The following is a 22,950-nucleotide window of genomic DNA, read 5'->3' on the forward strand; positions in this document are numbered from 1 at the left end:
TATCGGCATTTATTTCATTTATGAATGCAAAAGTTATTACATTAGCAGCTAGTACATTATTGGCAGTCATTACAGTTGCTACAAGGCCTGAGGCACTTTTTTCAGTCACATTTCTGAAGCCCAAAAAACAAACACTTAGCTTCTTAATACATATGGACATTGAAAAGGTTTATGATTGACTTGAGGGTTACTGTCAAAATTATTTATTAAATAAAATAAAAATAGACATTGATGACGGGCGCATGGCTCCCAGAGCTTGTGGTGTCTGATATGAAGGGGGTAAGTGCACTAGCATCTTTAATAAACCAACTGAAAAGGTAGACTCAGCAAAATGACGTTGCCATGAGCAGCACCGCAGATATTGGGATATAGGGAGATGCAAGATGACGCTCTCACACAGTATTTGCACATGCACACAGGTTTGCTTCAAGCTGTTAGTCGTAACTAGTTACCACAGCAACAAAGTCAAACTCCACCTATTTGTACAATTTCTCTTCTTAAAAAGTGATTTTTAACCTAACTGCTAACCTTATGCCTAACCCAAAATTGATAAAATGCATGCTTTTTTTTTTTCTTAGACAATTTTGATACTGTCAAATACCATGTTAAATAAAGAGGTTTTATTTAACTAGGCAAGTCAGTTAAGAACAAATTGCTTATTTACAATGACGGCCAACCCCGGCCAAATCCTAACCCGGACAACGCTGGGCCAATTGTGCGCCACCCTTTGGGACTCCCAATCACGGCTGGTTGTGATACAGCCCGGAATCGAACCAGGGTCTGTAGTGATGCCTCTAGCACTGAGATGCAGTGCCTTAGACCACTGCGCCACTCAGGAGCCCAACGTGGTAGGTACGGGACCCAACAGCCTTGCACTTAGTTGTTGCGTAAATTGACCCACTATTCTGTTTACTTTCTGCATCTACATCATATTGTTGAGTCTACCTTTAAAACTTTGGCTTCATTGTGATTTCTCATCAACACACAAGACCTGTTGTTTTTCCCCGTAGTTCAGTCTTCTCAGAATGTCTCAAGGGAAAGTGTAGGTAACCTCGTCCCCAGTCTCAATTGTTATCCCATACACATGTCAACAGAGAGCCTGCTGGTGAACGAGATTAAAGTGTTAGGTGATATGTTGCCTCGGCCCTGGAAGCCTAGGCCAGGTTATATGAGTCAAGTCTTTTGCCTCACATTATTTTACACTGGTCCCCGCCTGAGGCCATCGAGCTCTGGGCACCTCCCGTCACGTTCAGACTGAGCCCCTGGAAGGCACCAAACAGCGAATCATCCTTCACAGATTTCTGGTTCCTCTTGGCATTTGTCTTACTCTACATGAAGATAGAACAAAAAAAAGAAAGGTTCAATTATGCCTTTTGTAAGTCTAAAATCCTGGCCAACAGTACACTTGTAATCCCTTCATATAAACAAGAGATATAGGTCAATTCAATTACAATAGGTCTCTTGTGATTCAAGTTTCACCCATTACTCCTTCAAAATTAAATTGATATACTCTCGGATCAGATGCCTATTGAATGAGTGACCTTCTGTTATTATGACCAGTCACACATGACATGCACACAGACTCAATTACCTTTGGGAGGCAGTGCTGGCTCCTGAAATGCTGACTCCTCCTTCTGATGGACCTTTCTGCAATCTTCTTCTCTCTCAGTTTCCTACAGTAGCACAATACATAAACATTAGAGATGCTTCAGTGGCATTTTGTTAGTCTCCCAAGCAGATATACCTAAAAGTTTGATACTTATCTATGTAAGCTCTACAGGTCGGTTTCCCAGACACAGATTTAGCCTAGTCCTGGACTAAAAAGCATGCTCAATTAAGAATCTCCATTGAAAGTGCTCTTTAGTCCAGGATTAGGCTTAATTTCCTTCCAGGAAACTGGCCTTTAATGGTTTTATATCTACTAAAAACAATGGCCAACCATCCCTACCGTTCTCTCTGAATGTCAGCCTGGTATGCACTGAGCCAGGAGTCTGGTACGGCTCTCTGCTTGGTGCAAGTTTTGGCGCAAGGGACACTCTTCCTCCTGACTATGCTGTGCCTCCGGACTACAACTATGCTCTTCCGTCTGGCCCCTGTGCTCACGACTACGCTCTTCCGTCTGGCCCCTGTGCTCTTTTTGGTGCCTATTTTGTTGTCCGGTTTGGTCCCCGTCCCTGACACATAGTCGCTGAACTGCTTGATGGGATCACCCAGGGACTTAAGATCCACCATAAGATCCATCTAGTTGTGTGTGTGTGCTGCTTTGAGCACTACAGTAGCGTTTCAGTATCTCTCAGCTGACTGACTGGAGGAACTTGACTGATGGGCTGTTCTTCAGACCTGTCAACAGCAAAGACAGGATAATGATTGAGTTGGGAGTTCAAAAGGAGGGAAACGACACAACTAAATGCATGCAGTGTCTCTGATTGCAAGTTGACCTGAACAGTCTTAAAAAGGGGGGCATTATCAACGACAATAGAACCAATGTCAACTACATTATTTAGAATACAGCCAACACATACAGATAAATAATTACAAATACATTATCAAAACTAAAATCTATGCAAGGCAATTTCAAGTGTGACGTGCATCCTTTTCTAATTGCACATACCTGTAAATATTGTCTATTTGCAGTATCCAATAAAGTCAAGTACTCCAAATAATTCCTCACAGTGACAGCATTGTTTGAGGTTGAGACTAGCCACTTTACCGGACAAATGCGCACTAGTCCCTCTTATGGGGATTTAACAGATGACCCTCCTAGCTTCTCAGGCAGATTAGCTGAAGACGTAAGCGCTACTTATTTAATTAGAACCTACAGGGTCGCAAACAAACCAGTGTAGGAAAGAAACAAGCATGTCATGTTGATTTCAATGATGACTTGGAATGACCGGTTCCCATTTCTTAAATTTGGTTAGTTCAGTTTATTTTCAATATCAGAGTGGGGGGGGGACCATTTTCTTTAGAATAGCTGCCAATTGAAGTAAACCGATTCATTGATGCAATAACAGGTCAAGATCCTATGTGGAAACGTCTAACCATGACCCATCAGCCTTCCACCACTTTGTATCTGATCATGTCTATACATTGACTGATGGAAATATACTGTTGGTAATACAAAATCTCAATTATAAAACTTGGTTGTTTGGGTTATTTTTTATTTATTTCTATAGCTAGACGTTTAAAAGGTTAATAGTTTTGTTCATCCAGTGAACTTAACTCTCACCCTAATGTCTGCCTTGGTTGCTACATATACAGTGCATTCGGAAAGTATATTCAGACCCCTTCCCCTTTTCCACATTTTGTTACATTAAATTAATTCTAAAATGTATTACATTTTCCCCCTCAATCTACACACAATACTAAATAATGACCAAGCGAAAGAAGTTGAGAATTTTTAGGTAAGATAAATAAATAAAAATTTAAACAAATGCCTTATGTAAATGAGTACTCAGTCCCATTGCTATGAGACTCAGGCGCATCCTGTTTCCATTGATCATCCTTGAGCTGTTTCTATAACTTGGAGTCCACCTGTGGTAAATTCAATTGATTGGACATGATTTGGAAAGGCTGTCTATAGATAAGGTCCCACAGTTGACAGTGAATGTCAAAGCAAAAACCAAGCCATGAGGTTGAAGGAATTGTCCGTAGAGCTCAGAGACAGGATTGTGTCGAGGCACAGAGCTAGGGAAGGGTATCAACACATTTCTGCATAATTGAAGGTCCCCAAGAACAGAGGCCTCCATCATTCTTAAATGGAAGAGGTTTGGAACCACCAAGACTCTTCCTAGAACTCAGCTGGCTGCCCAGCCAAACTGAGCAATCAAGGGAGAAGGGCCTTGGTCAGGGAGGTGACCAAGAACCCGATGGTCACTCTGACAGAGTTCCTCTGTGGAGATGGGAGAACGTTCCAGGAGGACAACCATCTCTGCAGCAATCCACCAAACCAGGCTTTTTTTTGTTTTAAATACATTTGCAAAATGTCTTGCTTTTTCATTATGGGATATTGTGTGTAGATTGATGAGGAAGGGCAGGGGTTACATTTTAGAATAAGGATGTAATGTAAAATGGTCAAGGGGTCTGAATGAACTTTGTCTGCCTTAGTTTACCAGCATATCTCTACAGATTCTTGCTTTGCTAAGCTTTGCTCTAACTTTTATGGTAGCAGATGGGAGAAACAGATGGAGTGAGGGAAAGCAGGCCAGGGACAGTGAGGCAAAGAGACTAAGGTAGTAGAGATGACGAGTTAGTGACAGACAGAGGAGTACCCATGACGTTAAGTACACCTGCCAGGCGGCTGCCACAGCGGATCCCCTTGTCCTTGGCCCTTCCGGTGGGTGAGCCTGCTCTGTCAGATATGGACATGGCAGACTTATGGCAGACTTCAGAAGAGATTCCAAGAGTGAACCTCAATCTTTCCTTGCATTCTACCTATTCCTTCTCAAAACACATTGGCGGAGAACATCTGAGGGGGAAGGGACCTTGGACCTCCTCTAATAGGGTTGAGGTGGGGAGAAGATCAGAATGAAGGAAAATGAAGATTGTAGCGCTACATACTAATTTGGTTAGTAGTAGTAGAGTTGGTAATAAAATACTATGAAATAGAGCAATAGGCCAGGGTTATTAAGGGGTTTCCTGACAGCCTGCTATATCTTATGCCAACACTAGTTTTGCCAGACACACACACACACAAGTCCTCCTAAGGGCTACAGTCACAAGATAAATCAGGGATTCAAAGACACAGTCAAGCATCGAAGACAAAAAGCCTTCGCATAACTGTGCCAGAGGCCAAAGCTGACATTAACAGCACTATAAGCCCTGGCAAAGGAGGACTTAACTTTAATTCTAAACAATCATACATATATACAGTTTACACATTTAAATCTCATACAAAAAGTACTGTACAAGGAGATGACCAGCAGCAGCGTCTCATAATAAATACTGTAAACTGTGCTGCTGTGTGCATGTGGCATTGGGATGCCACACATGACTACTATGACCCTGTGGGTACGTGCGCTCTCAGACCACAAGCCTGAGCCTATCACAAAGTATAAAAGGCAGTTTGCGTTGTGTGTGGGTCAGTTCCCCAGACAAGATGACCAGCTGCGAAAACACGTCTAGGCGTGAGTACTATTATTACATTAATATGGCAGCATAATCCCTCTCCTCGAAAGCATTTATGTAACAGAAATAAATATAGCAATAGGAGAGGCCTATATAAACAATGTGGTGTGTCATTGACAAAAGATGTCATCCAGTTGGCTAACATTAGTCCAGATCGATGGTTTCCAAATAAATAGTGCTCTTTAAATGGAAGAACGAACCACGTTACAATGCCCCTCTTCGCCAATTGTCTGACATCAAACGAAAGGGTCACAATATTTGATTATGTAGCGAGGGTCCCTCTTGCTCTCACTAGTGTTCCACTTAAACGGACCTAGACCAGACTGGTCCTTTTCTTTACATGCGGAAGACTGGAGCTGGGTAGTTTAAGGTTGGGCAAAAAAATAATAATAATAATCTCGTCATGTCTTCTGTTGGGAGTAGAAGCTGAGAGGACTAAGAGGACTGTCCTTTTCTGAAGTTCTTCTAGCTGCCAGCATGAGCCCCTCTCCTGGCTGTGGAGGTGGGGCAGTATAGTAAGCAGGAGGGAACAGGTTCATGCTGTGATACACCACCTTAAGTGGTCATATCTGTCTGCTCCACCTTAAATCCCTCTATCCTTAAGAGTATGAAGGCCCTGGGTCACCGGCTGATGTCGCGGTTGCCCTCCCAGCTCTTCCCCCCCACTGCATCGCCTGCTGTCCCAGATTCGAAGAACGGGTGTCTGAGGGAGTTGGCCAGAACCAGGCGCTTAGTGGGCTCGTACTCCAGCATGCTCTCAATCAGGTCAAACAGCTGATGGTGCTCCTCAGCCTCCGACAACAGGTATCTCTGAGAGAGAGAGAGAGACAGAAAGAGCGATGGTATACAGAGATGTGATTTGCATAACAATGAAAATCAGGAACCGTTGATACTAGAGTCAGGGTTAGGGTTAATTTGTCTGGTTAATCCGATATGAGAGGGTGAATGAGAGGTAGAGGTCAAGGAAGATAAAGTAGTGGGGTGCTACACAAGGAGGGAAAAGGAGCTGCTCTCTTACCCGTAAGGGTTTGCAGTTCTCCCTCACGTATCTCCCAGCTGACGAGCTCTCGTCCCAGTCCAGACGGCCGCGGTAAAAATATTTCTGCTTCCTGAGTTGAGAAATTGTCAAAGATTGAGGCGTGGCATACAGAAATAAAAATCCTTTGAAGAACAGTTTGTGTGCACGTGCATGCAGGGGCAGCACCCTGGAAAGAGTTGCCACGGGGTTCGACGCAAGACATAATGACAAACATCGCTAACAAAAAGGCCCTTTAAAATGTGGCATGGACCAAACTTCACTTTGATGCTATGGGTGTGTGTGTTGGATTGCTTTTTGACCTGCAACTAACTACACAGATGCACCTGGTCGTGTGTGTGTGTGTGTGAGCTCTGACCTCGTCTTGCGTATCATCCTGGAGGGCACTGGCCCCAGTATTCTCTCCATCATAGCCAGATGCTCCCTGTTATCATGAGTCTGAGGAAGGGATGAACAAACAAGATGGTGATAAAATTAAGATTCACCATGGCTATTTCTCATTCAATGTATAAAATAGCCATAAAAGTAGATTGTGGATATCAGCGATGCAAACAGACCATTATCAGAGCGCTCACCTATCTTGAAACAATTTTAATAAACGCTGAGTAAAATGTGGCTGAAGTTGAGAGCTTTGAATAGAATGTGTGAGCTAGCATCTATGGTGTTAGAAGCACAGCCAAGCAAAACTCAGAACACAGAGGACAACCTCAACCAAGGGTTGATCCTCAATAGGATTAGCAGCTGTCTCTCCCTGCTGCTCTCTCCGGCTCAACATGTGCGTGTTTTCTTGCACGTGTGCAAATGTATTTGTGGGTACACATGTTGGTGTGATACTGGTCCGACTCCGGGCTGACCAATCCGAGTGACCAGGCAGCAAGCTATTCTGGGCTTTGTTCAGTCCTTCCCGTCAACCTGAATCGACCAATCTAGGAAGGCAGCTGTCGCCATAGACAGAAATGGGTTGGGAAGTGAAGTGGGGTTTTACCTGGAACAGGGTGAAGCCTAGGTAGTACTCGAACAGGATGCAACCGATGCTCCACACATCACATGGCTGGCTCCAGCCCAGCTCTGCAGGACAAAACACATAATGGGTGGAAAGTAACATTTCCTCGGGGTGGTTTCCCGGAGACAGATTAAGCCTAATGCTGGATTAAAAAGTATTTAAATTGAGATTCTCCATTTAGCTCATCTTTTAGTCTAGGACTAGGCTTAATCTGTGTCCAGGAAATGGCTGCTTATTATTCAACACATATTGAATTGGTGTAGGCTGGTGGAACCTAATAAAAACAGCAGGAAAAACTCAATTTAAGACACTAGCGCCAGTGCTTTGATTTATCAAAAGCAACAACTCAAATTACAACACAGCAGCTTTCTGCCTAAACATTGTCCGTCACTTCACAACTAGCACTTCGGATCAAGAGGGTGAGTGTGCAGGTTTTGAGTTTCTTTAGATAGAACAAGGGAGGCCTTAACCAAGCCACATAACATGGCCAAGGGTAAGCGTACACCTTGAGCTTTTAAAATGACGTGAAAAGACAAATCAACCCTGCTCAAAGCACACTCAACTAATTATCTCATGCACTACTGAGCGAGGTTAAGCCGATCAACTGCACTTAGTGTCTGACTGAGTTGTTCAGTGTCTACCTGACTGGAACAGAACTGGCAGGGTATGGCAGTTCAACGCGACTGCCAAGGAACACCCCCCCCCTGTTTTAGAATAGCCTTCCTCACCCAACCAGACAGACTATAGCAGTTCATTGCCAACGTAGTGGCTACACCAGCCTTAGTTTAGAATAGTCCTCATTTGGGCTGTGGCGGTCATGACATTGTCAAGCAAATAACTGCCAGTCACAGTAATTTGACCATTAATTAACAAAACACATTTGGCATCTCCTGGCTTCCAAACATTGCCTACAAGCCACTGATGCTGACCTTTAGAACATCTACATTAAACAGTCTAATAAATCATAAATCCATGTAATATGGCCTACACCTTCCCAATAAATCAATTATTTATTTTAGACCGGTCTAAAGAAGCACGATATGAAGAAAATGTCTATTTCAGAAGAACAGAATAGCATACTCTTAGTTGTCCATGTTAAGCCCGGATCTGGTTATGCCATATGGCTGTGGGCTACACTAGTTCATTTAGCAGACATGATTTGATTAAAATGTTATAATACGAAGAATACAATTGAACATAACGGAATTAAATATAATATTTTCTCCAAACAATTTGAGTGCACACATGCTATTCTATGTTAAGCGGTTAACAAAGAAATAGGTACTCCTATATGCTTAATTTAGAGTTATCCATGTAACGTTAGTTGTGACAAAATGTTGGGCTATATGTTTAGATTTTTAATACACTAAAGCTGCATGAGAATAATGATTTGAAAAAAGTCACGAAAAGGCACTAGCTCGGCTTTGTTTATTGCGCAGGCTGTGCACACTTCATCAGTCTCTCATTCACAATGTGACAAGCACTTGATAATACCTTTAAAACATTACAATACATTCACAGATTTCACAACACACTGTGTGCCCTCAGGCCCCTACTCCACCACATATATTCAGTACTAAATCCATGTGTATTTAGAGTGCGTATGTAATCGTGTGTGTATGCATGTGTCTGTGCCAATGTTTGCGTTGCTTCACAGTCCCCGCTGTTCCATAAGGTGTTTTTTTAATCTGTTTTTTAAATCGAATTTTATTGCATGTGGAATAGAGTTCCATGTAGTCATGGCTCTATGTAGTACTGTGCGCCTCCCATAGTCTGTTCTGGACTTGGGGACTGAAGAGACCTGTCATGTCTGCGGGGTATGCATGGGTGTCCGAGCTGTGTGCCAGTAGTTTAGACAGACAGCTCAGTGCATTCAACATGTCAATACCTCTCATAAATACAAGTAGTGATGAAGTCAATCTCTCCTTCACTTTGAGCCAGGAGAGATTGACATACATATTATTAATATTAGCTCTGTGTACATCCAATGGCCAGCCGTACTGCCCTGTTCTGAGCCAACTGCACATTTCTTAAGTCCTTTTTTGTGGCACCTGACCACACGACTGAACAGTAGTCAAGGTGTGACAAAACTTGGGCCTGTAGGACCTGCCTTGTTGATAGTGTTAAGGCAGAGCATCACATTACTATAGACAGACTTCTCCCCATCTTAGCTACTACTGCATCAATATGTTTTGACCATGACATTTAATCATCATCATGTGATGGGTGAATATTAGCCTATTCTTAATTTAATATTTTCTTTACATACACTAAATAATATACAGTGCATTCAGAAAGTATTCAGATCCCTTCACTTTCCACATTTTGTGGAAAAGGTGAAGTGGCCGGAATACTTTCTGAATGCACTGTATGTGTGAAATTTGTTTCGATTTAGAATGACCCATTATCATGGATCGGTCTCTAAAAAAATATGTCATCCATGCACTTAATTAGCGAATTGTGCACGCTTTCCCCGTGGTTCATTTTCATGCCTGCCAGGTAGGCTATACTCCTGTTGCTTCTCTTTACGATGTGCTTAATATTAGGAAAGTTGAATAATAAATATAGTAAGCCTTGCCTAGAAAGCTGATGGGACCCTCTTCTTAAGAGGCCATCACATAGCCTATAAAAATGTTGCACAACATGAACTCATGGGCTCTAACGAAGTGTTTGATTACATTTTTGAAAACATTTGCATTGATGTCAGTGATTAGAGGGACAATAGAGTGCTGAGTACCAGGCAGTTAGCAAGTTTGGTCATTAGTAGCCTACCATAGGCAGCATCAGAGCTTGGAGAAGCCTAATTATCGTGACTAAATGGTAATGTGGAATTTGACTGTCGTCGTGAATCGTGACCACCGGTGTGGCCGTAATACGGTCACTGTAACAGCCCTAGTCCTCATCCAATTGATCAGCCAACTGAAGTCACTCACCTAGTATGACTTCTGGGGCGCGGTAGTGCCGTGTGGAGACGATGGTGCTGTGGTGCTCGTGGTCAAACGTGGCACTGCCAAAGTCCACCACCCGTACATCCGTGCTCTTCACGGTCCGCTCTTCGCGCTTCTGTAGGCCGGAAGGTGAAAAAGGACATGGTTTAAAAACAGAAAACGTCCTATAAATAAATAAAGTTTACACTATCACTGAACTAATTTCAAACCTCATGAAACAAGTAAAAGGTCAACTTTTAGAAAGGGGCCAGTGAGTGATGCCTTGATTACTCCATTTCTGATATCTAGTAGCCTTGACATTAACCATACCTGTATCCAAACAGAAAATGCTTCATTTGTTTTGCTCTGGTACATTTAGGCCAAGTCATCATCTGCACTTAAGGCCTGCTATGACACTCAGGATGCGTCCCAAATGGTACCCTTTAACCTATAAAGTAGACTACTTTTGACCAGGCACTGGTTAAAAGTAGTGCACTATTAGGAAATAGGGTGCCATTTGTAGTGCAGCCTTGGTGAACGCAAAACAGGCTCTGAAGAAAGCCCATTATCCTGAGGCATGACTTCTCGTCTCACCTTCTCTACGTTATAGGTCATGGTGAAGTCGGAATTGACAAACAGGATGTTTTCTGGCTTCAGGTCTGTGTGTGTCAGCTTGGTATCATGAAGAACTGTGAGGAGAAAATCCCAGTTAATATCCTAACAAACAAGACATTCACATTCAATGGTGGTGAATGAAAAGAGCACTCCTCTTCGGACAGGTGTTTGAACCAACAATGCCCTCATGTGGCTAAAGGCTTCTTATTGTAAACAACGGTGGCCTTTTATTCCAACCTCTGTCTCAAGGGGAGATCTATATAGGGGTTGTTGGAGTGAGACTTACAGTGCATTCGGAAAGTATACAGACCTCGTCCGTTTTCCACATTGTTACGTCACAGCCTTATTCTAAAATGTATTAAATAAAACATTTCAAAGTGAACACAGGTTACACATTTTAGCAAATGCATTACATTTTTTTTTTAAACAAATACCTTCTCTACATACAGTACCAGTCAAAAGCTGACACCAACTCATTCTATGGCTTTTCTTTAAATTTACTATTTGACATTGTAGAAAAATAGTGAAGACATCAAAACTATGAACACGTTATGTCGTAACCAAAAAGAAAAGTTATCAAAATCGATTTTATATTTGAGATTCTTCAAAGTAGCCACCCTTTGCTCTGATGACAGCTTTGCACACTCTTGGCATTCTCTCAACCAGCTTCACCTGGAATGCTTTTTCCAACTGTCTTGAAGGAGTTCCCACATATGCTGAGCACTTGTTGGCTGCTTTTCCTTCACTCTGCGGTCCAACTCATCCCAAACCATCGCAATTTGGTTGGGGTCAGGGGATTGTGGAGGCCAGATCTGATGCAGCACGCCCTCACTCTCCTTGGTCAAATAGCCCTTACACTAACTGGAGGTGTGTTGGGTCATTGTCCTGTTGAAAAACACATGATTGTCTCACTAAGCCCAAAACCAGATGGGATAGCGCATCGCTGCAGAATGCTGTGGTAGCCATCCTGGTTAAGTGTGCCTTGAATTCTAAATAAATCACAGACAGTGTCACCAGCACCCCTACACCATCTCCATGCTTCACGGTGGGAACCACACATGCAGAGATCAGCCATTCACCTACTCTGCGTCTCCAAAAGACATGGTTATTGGAACCAAAAATCTCAAATTTGGACTAGTCAGACCAAGGGACAGATTTCCACCGGTCTAATGTCCATTGCTTGCATTTCTTGGACCAAGCATCTCTTCTCATTGATGTCCTTTAATTAGTGGTTTATTTGCAGCAATCCGACAATGAAGCCCGCTCTTGCCATAATATGGACTTGGTGTTTTACCAAATAGGGCTACCTTCTGTATACCACCCCTACCTTGTCACAACACAACTGACTAGCTCAAACGCATTGAGGAAAGAAATACCACAAATTAACAAGGCACACCGGTGAATTGAAATGAATTCCAGGTGACCAGCTCATGAAGCTGGTTGAGAGAATGCCAAGAGTGTGCAACGCTGTCATCAAGTCGGCTACTTTGAAGAATCTCAAATAAAACATTGATTTGTTTAACACTTTTTTGGTTACTACATGATTCCATGTGTCATTTCATAGCTGACGTCACTATTATTCTACAATGTAGAAAATAGTCAAAATAAAGAAAAATCCTTGAATGAATATGTGTCCGAACTTCTGAGTGGTACTGTAACTATTCCGCCCCTTTGCTATGAGACTCATAATTGAGCTCAAGTGCATCCTGTTTCCATTGATCATCCTTGAGACATTTCTATAACTTGATTGGAGTCCACACACCTGTCTAGATAAGGTCCCACAGTTGACAGAGCAAAAACCAAGCCATGAGGTCGAAGGAATTGTCCACAGAGCTACGAGATAGGATTGTGTCGAGGCACAAATCTGGGGTTCATTAAAAAAAGGTGGCAAAAAAAAAAAATGTCTGCAGCATTGAAGGACGCCAAGAACACAGTGGCCTCAATCATTCTTAAATGGAAGAAGTTTGGACCCACCAAGACTCTTCCTAGAACTCAGCTGGCTGCCCAGCCAAACAGAGGAATCGGGGGAAAAGGGCCTTGGTCAGGGAGGTGACCAAGAATCCAATGGTCACTGAAGGAGCTACAGCATTCCTCTGTGGAGATGTTCGAACCTTCCAGAAGGTCAACCATCTGTGCAGCACTCCACCAATCGGGCCTTTATGGTAAAGCGGCCAGACAGAAGCCACTCCTCAGTAAAAGGCACGAGAGCCAACAAGTTTCTCTGGTCTGATGAAACCAAGATTTAACTCTTTGGCTTGAATGCCAAGCATCACGTCTGGATGAAACCTGGCACCATCCCTATGGTGAAGCATGGTGGGGCAGCATCATGTTGTAGGGATGTTTTTCAGTGGTAGAGACTGGGAGACTAGCCAGGATCAAGGGAAAAATTAACAGAGTAAAGTACAGCGAGATCCTTGATGAAAACCTGCTCCAGAGCGCTCAGGACCTCAGACTGGGGCGAAGGTTCACCTTCCAACAGGACAACAGCCCTAAGCACACAGCCAAGACAATGCAGGAGTGGCTTCGGGGCAAGTCTCAATGTCCTTGAGTGGCCCAGCCAGAGCCCGGACTTGAACCCGATCAAACATCTCTGGTGCAACCTGAAAATAGCTGTGCAGTGATGCTCCCCACCCAACCGGACAGAGCTTGAGAGGATCTGCAGAGAAAAGTGGGAGAAGCTCCCCAAATACAGGTGTGTCAAGCTTGTAGCGTCATACCCAAGAAGACGAGACTGAAATCGCAGCCAAAGGTGCTTCAACAAAGTACTGAGTAAAAGGGTCTGAATACTTATGCAAATGTAATAGTTTACTAAAAAGTGTAATACATTTGCAAACATTTCTAAAAACCTGTTATGCTTTGTCATTATGTGGTATTGTGTGTAGATTGAGGGGGGAAAAAAACTTTAGAATAAGGCTGTAATGTAACAAAATGTGGAAAAGTAAATGGGGTCTGAATACTTTGCAGATCCACTGTATGACCAGTTAACGGTAGGTCATGTTGAAATTGTTGAAGTGAATGTGTTCTTGATAAGTAATTTGATTAAATAAAAGGCCATACAAACAAGACAGTAACGTAATATTGTAGTGCACGTACACTTGACAGCCAGGCTGTTTTAATAAGAATTATGACTAGATGACTGGTAGCATCATAGCATCTGAGTGTACTTATGTCAGGCCGGTAATGTGAAAGAACATGCCCTCAACGACTTAGCGGGTTAAATAAAAGGCCATTTAAAAAAAATAAATATATATATATATATATATAAATAAACTTACACTTGACAGACAGGCATAGCTGGTAGGCCATGTGTCGGACCTGGGCGATGGAGTAAGGCAGGTAGTTGTTCTCCTTGAGGAAGTCAAAGGTGCTGAGGGCCAGCAACTCAAAGGAGATACACATGTGTCCGTGGTAGTCGAACCAGTCATACATCTGCACACACAGGCTGGGAGTAAAGAGGAGTTTCATATTAAATAACACTAAAAGCTAACATAATCGAACAACAACGAAATGATACAGGATCGAGACAGGGCATTTTTTCTGATCAAAAAAGGGCTTAGATGGTGGGTGTGGAAATGGGCATGTTCAGCACTGCTTGATTTGAGAACATTTTAGAGGCCCCCCCAATGTTTTACATTGGTAAGCCAATTTCACAAACTTCTCCATGGAGCCGAGACAAGAAAATGTTGCCGTTTTAAAGCAAATTTCCTGCAATTCAAAGCATTTTGCCATGGCTAATGCTTTGATCTTTTGCTCATACCTGCTAAATTCATTGATTTGGGAATTTAATTCTCCCCAACTGGCTAGCTTTTATTTTGGTGATTGTTGGTGGTCAAAGATGACATTACCTAAAAACATATAGGTCCGTTATCTTTGACATACTTTATATGTCAAAGAGGGCCCTATGGTGTTTAGGTATTTTTCTGAAAACAGCATTGTTGGTTAGTTAAGGGCTTGAGCATGTTTGGGATGCTCTGGATCGATCGCATGTTCCAGTTCCTGCCAATATCCAACAAGTTCACGTAGCCATTGAAGGAGTGGGACAACATTCCACAGGCCACAATCAACAGCCAATATCAACTCTATGTGAAGGAGATGTGTCACGCTGCATGAGGCAAATGATGGTCACACCAGATACTGACTGGTCTTCTAATCCACACCTCTACTTTTTTCCCTTACCAGATGCATATCTGTTTTCCTAGTAATGTGAAATCGATAGTTTAGGGCCTAATGAAATGTACATTTACCCATTTCCTTATATGAACTGGTTCTCAGTAAAATCTTAAATTGTTGAATATATATTTCCCTTCACTGGTAACGAACAATACACCAGTGGTCAAAGTAGTAGGTATACTCACTGTTTGTTTTCCGGGTCTTTCTCATTGATTCTCTCCAGCACATTGATCTCCAGACGAGCTGCTTCCTTGTATTTCTCCACATTTTTTATGATCTTCAGAGCAACAGTGGCTCCTCCCCTGTAAAACACAATAAATGAGAAAGATAAATGGTTATGGTAAGGCTACAGGTATGGACATCCCAAGGATCCCTCATAGCACTAACCTTAGGTACAGTCAGACAAGTTTTTTGAATATTCTTCAGGCTTTTCCTCTGATCTACACTCCACCACTGGTACCACCCTATATTAGAGCAAAAGTCTGAAGATATACCCTACCTCAGTGGATTTAGCTAGCGATGAGTAATAAAGGCTAGCCTAACAAATGTTTTAGGCACATTGACAACTTGCGAAGACCCACTAACTAGCGTGTTGCACAGAGCAAGTTACACAAGCGAATAGAATATCAAAAACGTGCACTTATATTAAGAAACAAAGTGGGAATACCTTATGGGGAATTCCCTACATTAGGGAATACCTTATAACGCAAAGCTCTTATTGCCTGAAGTGAGTCTTGTTAGAGGTTAATCTACATTAACCAAGAGTGCTGTTGCTTGGAAACCTGTTGTCACAGGTTTGGTAGCTAAAATAAGACTGACGGATACACTTAAGATTGCTTTTGAAACCTGCTTTTTCAATCTCTAAACATGATAAATTTGTCCAATTCTATAACTATGAACGTCCACCTTACTTCATAGAAGAAAACAATTGTGATGTGTAAATTCTTGCCTTTTCATGTTGATTATGCAACATCTTATGTTCCCATAATGACGTTTGTTTTTTTAATCACATTTAAGTTCAAACTCACATCATGCTTCAGGGAGCCCAGGCAGGGACATTAGCATGGCACACATTTGCATGGGGTATAATTGCCCAGCCAGCTAAACTCAGAGCCACACCACTCATCCATAATTACATGGGAGGGTGATATAGGCAGAGGCTGTGTCCCAAATGGCACCTAATTTCCTTTATAGGGCACTACTTTTGACCAGGACCCACAGGGCTATGATCAAAAGTAGTACACTAGATTAGCTAATAGGCTGCCATTTGGGACACAGACAGAGTTTACACAGAGGTCTATATCTCTAGCAGTTATTTTTAATGCAGATACATACCGGCGATGGTCAATACATTGCATCACCCTCCCAAAGGTGCCTTCCCCCAGAGTGCTGACAATCTCATCTGGAAGACAGAGAGAGAGAGAGGGAGAAAGCGGGAAAGAAGGGAAGAGAAGAATTAGACATGTGGACAGGAGCAGGGAAACCAAGGCAAAAAAAGTTAGGCGTTTCAATGCTAGCGCCCATTCCCCTTTTCAGGTTGTGGACAAATGGGATGTCTATAAAAAAATAATTTACTTTTCCACAGTCCTAGATAACCTATGATAATTGGGGTCCACATACTAACAGGGGGGGGGAGATGAGGGAGTAAATTTGAGTGCCCCCCAGCAGCTTATAGGAAGGAAAACAAAAGTATATTCCCTACAGATGTGGTGGTGTGCCTATTTTAGGGCAAGGGAGTGTGAGGAATGCATTTGGTTTTACTGGTTAACCTATGTAATTAAAAAGACACACTCAAGCTAAACTTTTCCTGAAATAAGTGTGAATGTGTAGACTTAGGGGGGTGGTGGTTCCAAACGGGAATCACTGAAGATAACATACATGTTATGCAAGGGATATGAGCTAGAAAGTGGTAAAACTATGTTAATTGTGTGGGTGTTATGAGATCATGATAACTGGTTTTTATCATGCGCTTAAATTTACTATGAAGTGTAGCATTAAAAAGATGCAACTGTCAAAGGAAAAAATTGCAACACTGCAGACAACTTAAGTTGTAGAGGCCCAATGAATGTTTACTAGATAGACATGCTAGTTGAGGGAAAGGGCTAGATATCAGGGATTGGAAAAAATATTTAAAAACGTTCATAATTGCTTTGCCTAATTAAATGCATAAAAAAAAAAAAAAATTGTAGATCTGGACTTGAATTTAAACTAAAGCGCAAGAGATGATTAAGAAGTTGAGGAAATGCGGTGGTAGGAGAAGATATTTTTTTGTTTGTTGAATATCTCCGATATAAAAACATACCACAGCTAGATATCTTCAACACAACGAGCAATATTTATCTAAAACCGCTATCCTCAACATTGTGTGCAATCCACCCTGCTTTTTGAGCTAGAGCGAACAACATTCTACCATGGCATCATCATCAGGCACTCCCCTGTCAGTGAATGCTCTATGGTTTTAAATACTCATATGGAGAAGGGTTACGATAGAGTAGTGGCAGTGAGTACATCTCTCTTGCAGGACGTCCCCACTCCGACAGATCAGGTGCCCTTCCTCGTCGTCCCTCACACTCAGTGCCCGCGTCCGGCTGTCGCTCCGCTGTTTGCAGCCCCCACGGCATCAGCAGGTCACGACACGACCGACAGGGGGACAGGGGGTTTTCAGGGGCAGCCGTAGCCACGGCGATGGAAGGCGGCACAGGTAGAGGAGGGAGGAGGAGGGTGGTGTTGTAGTTGACGTAGTGGTTGTGGTGGTCATTGGGCGATTCGTATGACACCACGTGAGGAAATATATAACGATAGGGATATAGTGCAAGGGAACAAGTCAAAGATCACATTTCGTCCTCTGCTTCTCTCCCCCTCTACCTTTTAACTCGTGCTGCTTACAAATAAGGAAGCAACCTGCATATCCATTCATGAATAAAAAGCCAATTCATAAAAGAGCAAAAATATCTACAAATTATAATATTGCTCACTTAAAATTAAGCAGAGTACTTCCCAGAAAACAAATAAACTGAAAATGATAAGGAAATGAAGCAGAAATAGTTTGAGATTAAAATCAGTGATACATCCCAACCTATGGTCACCTCTCATTCATGTCTACTTAATGCAGAAGGATAAAAATGTGGCTGATGCTTTATCCACAATGTCTCACTACACAACTCATTTTATGAAAAGACTGTAGAAAGCACATTTGGATTTAATTACTAAAACCAAAAAAAACTAAAATCCTGCTGACAAAAACAAAACAAAAAAGATTGTACTACTTACCAAGTCCAGGAGCTGTGGACAAGAGAAGGTTAAAGAGAAGTAGAGAGAAAGACATGAGGGAGAGAAATAAGAGAGAAAGACATGAGGGAGAGAGAGAAGCGAAAGATAGAAAGAGTAGGAGGGTTAAAGGACAAGCTCGGGCCGGGCTGTACTCACCGACGAGGATGGGCTATAGGACCTGGTTCTACGCCGCCTTCGTTTGTGCTTACGCCTGCTGCCCTTCCTTCGGTATGACTCGTCCTGTTCCCTCTCACGACCCCGTCGGTAGTCACACATGCTCGGTGATAAGTCAGGTGCGTAGTAACTATCGACTGCTGCTCCTCCATGTTCCCTTTCCCTGTTTCCGCGATCTCTGTCTCGTTCGCGGCTCTGGTCCAGGCGCCGATAGCCCTCACAGTAGCGTCGGTCGTACGGCCTGCGGTCTGCCGAGCGATTATTGTAGCTGCAAAAGTGGGCCAACACAATGGGTTAGAGCAATGCTGTCTGACCATTTAAGAAGACACATTGCTTAAACTCCGGTTACACATTATTAAATGAATGCCATACAGGTACATGAATCTACTGAGATTTCAAGACTATGAAAACATTTCTACCAGATAAAGTATCATACAGTACAAAAGCTATCATAGCAAATCATTAAGTATGCAACTGAACAAATATAATACAACCATAGAAAACACACCTCCTAGAGCGAGCATAGCTTCCCTCCTGTCTGTTTCCCCGCCCCCTTCGGTCTTTGTCCCTTTCCCGGTCACTGCTAGAGGAAAAAGAGGGCGATCTGCGGTGCCTCTGCTTGCGTCCTCTGTCTCGGTCTTGATAGCTGCTCCGGCTGGCCAGTTCTGAGGACGGGTACCGTCTTGAGTGTGGCATCTGTGACAAGACAAGAGTTGTTACTTGGTATTCTCATTGCAGTTGGTGAGGGGTTGGATTACACTCAGAAAGGAGGGTGGGATACATAAGCAGCTGCATTGTGGGGAAAAGGAAGAAACGTAGCCAACGCAAACCTGGTGAGGAACAGGTGGTGGGGAGGTATACAATTAAACAGGACTTGCATTTGTACATTTGAAGGCTTTGAAACAAACTCTATATTGTGGCGTTGGGCCAGTAACCGAAAGGCTTCTAGATCAAATCCCGGAGCTGACAAGGTATACATCTGTCGTTCTGCCCCTGAACAAGGCAGTTAACACACTGTTCCTAGACCGTCATTGTAAATAAGAATTTGTTGTTAACTGGCTTGCCTAGTTAAACAAATGTTAAATAAAAATACTGGTGGTTAGGTAGTATTCACGATCACAAGTCTTAAGCCAGTCAAATGTCAAGAGTACAGTAACGTTAGCCTACTGCACTCAATAACAAAAACGTAGCTAGGTTGGATGGCCTTAGAATAACAACAGTAGCTAAGAAAAACGTTAGCTGACGTACCTGGTTGATGTTACCTGGCTAAATGCAAATGTTAGATAAGTAACTTAATGACGTGGGTTAATCACTGACAGTTTAACGAAATATGATAACTAAAAAAAAAAGACATGGGATGACAAATGTGTAGTTTGACAACTAAGTCAGTTCGCTAGCCATCATGACAACAAATGGCAATGTGTTGACTCAGAACAAATATAGCTAACTAACTACGACGTCAGAATTCAGTCGAGTTGGCTGCATAACGAAGGCTATGCTAAATTCGCTACTAAACGATGACCTGATATTTCGCAGAAATGCTCCCATTTCACACGAACTGCTTTCGCGAAGAATCGCATAAATTGTCATTTTTGTCGAAATAAATAACTGTTTGGCTATTTCTGAAAATATGCCGCTAACGTTAGCTCATAACCTAGCTCCCTAATGCTAGCTAATTTTGACCGCCATCTTACTAGCTACTTGTTAGCTAGCTACTTGTTAGCTTTGATTCTAACTGACTGTACTTTGACTCGCATGGATTACCTTGTCATTGAAACCCGAATACAATTACATGCACACGTGTATTTACAATGTATTGTTTACCGTTTTAGCAGCCAGGCCTGTGTGTTTATCCCACAGGAAATCCGTGTTGGCAATTGCTCGTTTTGGCTTCCCTTCTCACTATTGGAATCCTATCTATATCTGTTGCTAGCGATGTAGCCTCATACGAACAATCACGGTCTCGCGAGCTTACGTCTGTTTTCCCACAGAACGTAAGCTCGCGAGATCATGATGGTTAGTAAAAACGCTACTAGCGCTCATCCTCTGCCTTGCAACTTTTAAAAACATGTCGGGTAAAAAATAATGTTTCTTTTACAGGACAATATTTTTTTCAGATCAGATCTACAGGACCGCAAATTGCGAAATTTGCCTCTAAATGGGTAAGGGAAACATTTTAAATTAAACAGTAACATACAAAACACAAAAGACAGAAATTGCACGCCCAATTTTTCAGTTTTTGATTTGTTAAAAAAGTTTGAAATATCCAATAAATGTCGTTCCACTTCATGATTGTGTCCCACTTGTTGTTGATTCTTCACAAAATACAGTTTTATATCTTTATGTTTGAAGCCTGAAATGTGGCAAAAGGTCGCAAAGTTCAAGGGGGCCGAATACTTTCGCAAGGCACTGTAAGTGTTCAATAGATTGTTTCTAGTTCACAAAAACTGCATTCACTGTAACATCAGGAATATATTTAGAAATCAAGCTATTACACGGATAGAATCTATGGATAATCTTTAAGGAGATCTCCTTTACTTTATTGGTCACCGTACATTTCTGTGAAGTGAGACAAGCATGGCGCCAGTTCACGTCAAACCATGTAGCCCAACTAAATATGGCAGAAGGAATTGATTTCCTGTAGTAAATATCCCTTTAGAAACGATTGTTACATTTCTTATCTACACTGAACAACAATATAAACACAACATTTGAGTTACTGAGTTACAGTTCATATAAGGAAATCAGTCAATTTAAATAAATTAATGAGGGCATAATCTATGTATTTCACATGACTGGTTACAGATACCTTCAACAAAATGGTAGGGGCATGGATCAGAAAACCAGTCAGTATCTGGTGTGACCATTATTTGCCTCATGTAGCGTGACACTTCTTCTTCACATAGAGATGATCAGGCTGTTGATTGTGCAATGTTGTCCCACTGCTCTTCAATGGCTGTGCGAAGTTGCTGGATATTGGCGGGAACTGTAACATGCTGTCATACACTTCGACCCAGAGCATCCCAAACATGCTCAATAGGTGACATATCTGGTGAGTATGCAGGCGATGGAAGAACTGGGACATTATCAGCTTCCAGGACTTGTGTACAGATCATTGTGACATGGGGCCGTGCATTATCATATTGAAACATGATGTGATGGCAGCAATGGACTGCCACGAAAATGGGCCTCAGGATCTCGTCATGTTATCTCTGTGCATTCTAATTGCCATAGATAAAATGCAATTGTGTTTGTTGTCTGTAGCTTATGCCTGCCCATACCATAACCCCACCCCCACCATGGTGGACTCTGTTCACATAGTTGACATCAGCAAACCACTCCCCTACACGACACCATACACGTTCTCTGCAGGTGAAGTAGCCGGATGTGGAGGTCTTGGGTTGGCGTGGTTACATGTGGCCTGCAGTTGTGATGCCGGTTAGACATACTGCCAAATTCTCTAAAACTACGTGGGAGGCGGCTTATGGTAGAGAAATTAACATTAAATTATTTCGCAACAGCTCTGGTGGACATTCCTGCAGTCTGCATGCCAAATGTACGCTCCCTCAAAACTTGAGACATCTGTGGCATTGCGTTGTGTGACAAAACTGCACATTTTAGAGTGACCTTTTATTGTCCCCAGCACAAGGTGCACCTGTTTAATGATCATGCTGTTTTTGTTTTATCAGCTTCTTGATATGCGTATGGGACATTTCTGGGATTCACATTTAAACATTTACATTTAAATGTTGCAAGCAGTAGGCATTTACAATTAAATGTAGAGTTGAGCTTATAGTTTTAAAGTATTCGGCAATCATAATTTGTGGCAATAAAGAAAGTTTGCAAACTCCAAGTGGGCTGTCATGTGCCTTTTCAAGTCCGGGCTCTGGCTGGGCCATTCAAGGACATTCAGAGACTTGTCCCGAAGCCACTCCTTCGTTGTCTTGACTGTGTGCTTAGGGTCGTTGTCCTGTTGGAAGGTGAACCTTCAGTCTGAGGTTGTGAGCGATCCGGAGCAGGTTTACGTCAAGGATCTCTCTGTACTTTGCTCCGTTCATCTTTCCCTCGATCCTGACTAGTCTCCCAGTCCCTGCTGCTGAAAAACATCCCCACAGCATGATGCTGCCACCACCATGCTTTATGTAGGGATGGTGCCAGATGTGATGCTTGGCATTCAGGCCAAAAAGTTCAGACTAAAGAATTTGGTTTTCGTGTACTGAGAGTCCTTCAGGTGCCTTTAGGCAAAGGAGGAGTGGCTTCTGTCTGGTATGCACCATCAACTGTGGGACCTTTATATAGACAGGTGTTTGCCTTTCCAAATCATGTCCAATCAATTGAATAAACCACAGGTGTACTCCAAGTTGTAGAAAAATATGTTCTCATGTTCTGAGCAAGGAACTTAAACGTTAGCTTTCTTACATGGCACATATTGCAATTTTACTTTCTTTTCCAACACTTTGTTTTTGCATTATTTAAACCAAATTGAACATGTTTCATTATTTATTTGAGGCTAAATTGATTTTATTGATGTATTATATTAAGTTAAAATAAGTGTTCATTCAGTATTGTTGTAATTGTCATTATTACAAATACATTTTAAAAATCAGCTTTTTTTTGGTCCTCCAATAATC

The 22,950-nt window shown here is 42.3% G+C and overlaps 1 protein-coding gene across 3 annotated transcripts; it reads right to left on the bottom strand.

Moving 5' to 3' along the window:
* Positions 1–4,806: 4,806 nt before the first annotated feature.
* Positions 4,807–20,276, bottom strand: LOC139392444 (CDC-like kinase 2a). Of its 3 annotated transcripts, XM_071140435.1 has the most exons (13): positions 20,144–20,276; positions 18,828–19,015; positions 18,302–18,587; positions 17,384–17,474; positions 16,211–16,277; positions 15,061–15,177; positions 13,981–14,147; positions 10,685–10,779; positions 10,097–10,226; positions 7,146–7,228; positions 6,519–6,598; positions 6,143–6,233; positions 4,807–5,934 (listed from the first exon to the last, which is right to left on the bottom strand). In XM_071140435.1, the coding sequence occupies exons 2-13, from the start codon at positions 19,013–19,015 to the stop codon at positions 5,746–5,748; spliced, it is 1,584 nt and encodes a 527-aa protein (XP_070996536.1). In that variant the 5' UTR covers positions 20,144–20,276; the 3' UTR covers positions 4,807–5,745. The 3 variants fall into 3 exon arrangements, with proteins under 3 accessions (XP_070996536.1, XP_070996538.1, XP_070996537.1); XM_071140437.1 differs by lacking the exon at positions 17,384–17,474 and having other exon boundaries at positions 20,144–20,244; XM_071140436.1 differs by lacking the exons at positions 18,302–18,587; positions 18,828–19,015; positions 20,144–20,276 and having other exon boundaries at positions 16,211–16,706; positions 16,856–17,695.
* Between the last annotated feature and the right edge of the window lie 2,674 nt (positions 20,277–22,950).

This window comes from Oncorhynchus clarkii, chromosome 32, assembly GCF_045791955.1.
Source record: "Oncorhynchus clarkii lewisi isolate Uvic-CL-2024 chromosome 32, UVic_Ocla_1.0, whole genome shotgun sequence".
NCBI classification, from domain to species: Eukaryota; Metazoa; Chordata; class Actinopteri; order Salmoniformes; family Salmonidae; genus Oncorhynchus; species Oncorhynchus clarkii.

Bases quoted from the DNA above. Each gene is read 5' to 3' on its own strand.
- LOC139392444 (XM_071140435.1), bottom strand. From the start codon at position 19,015: ATGCCACACTCAAGACGGTACCCGTCCTCAGAACTGGCCAGCCGGAGC. The intron at 14,148-15,060 runs GTGAGTATACCT...CTTTACTCCCAG, and splicing joins AAAGACCCGGAAAACAAACA to CCTGTGTGTGCAGATGTATG. The intron at 6,234-6,518 runs GTCAGAGCTCAC...TTCTCAACTCAG, and splicing joins AGGATGATACGCAAGACGAG to GAAGCAGAAATATTTTTACC.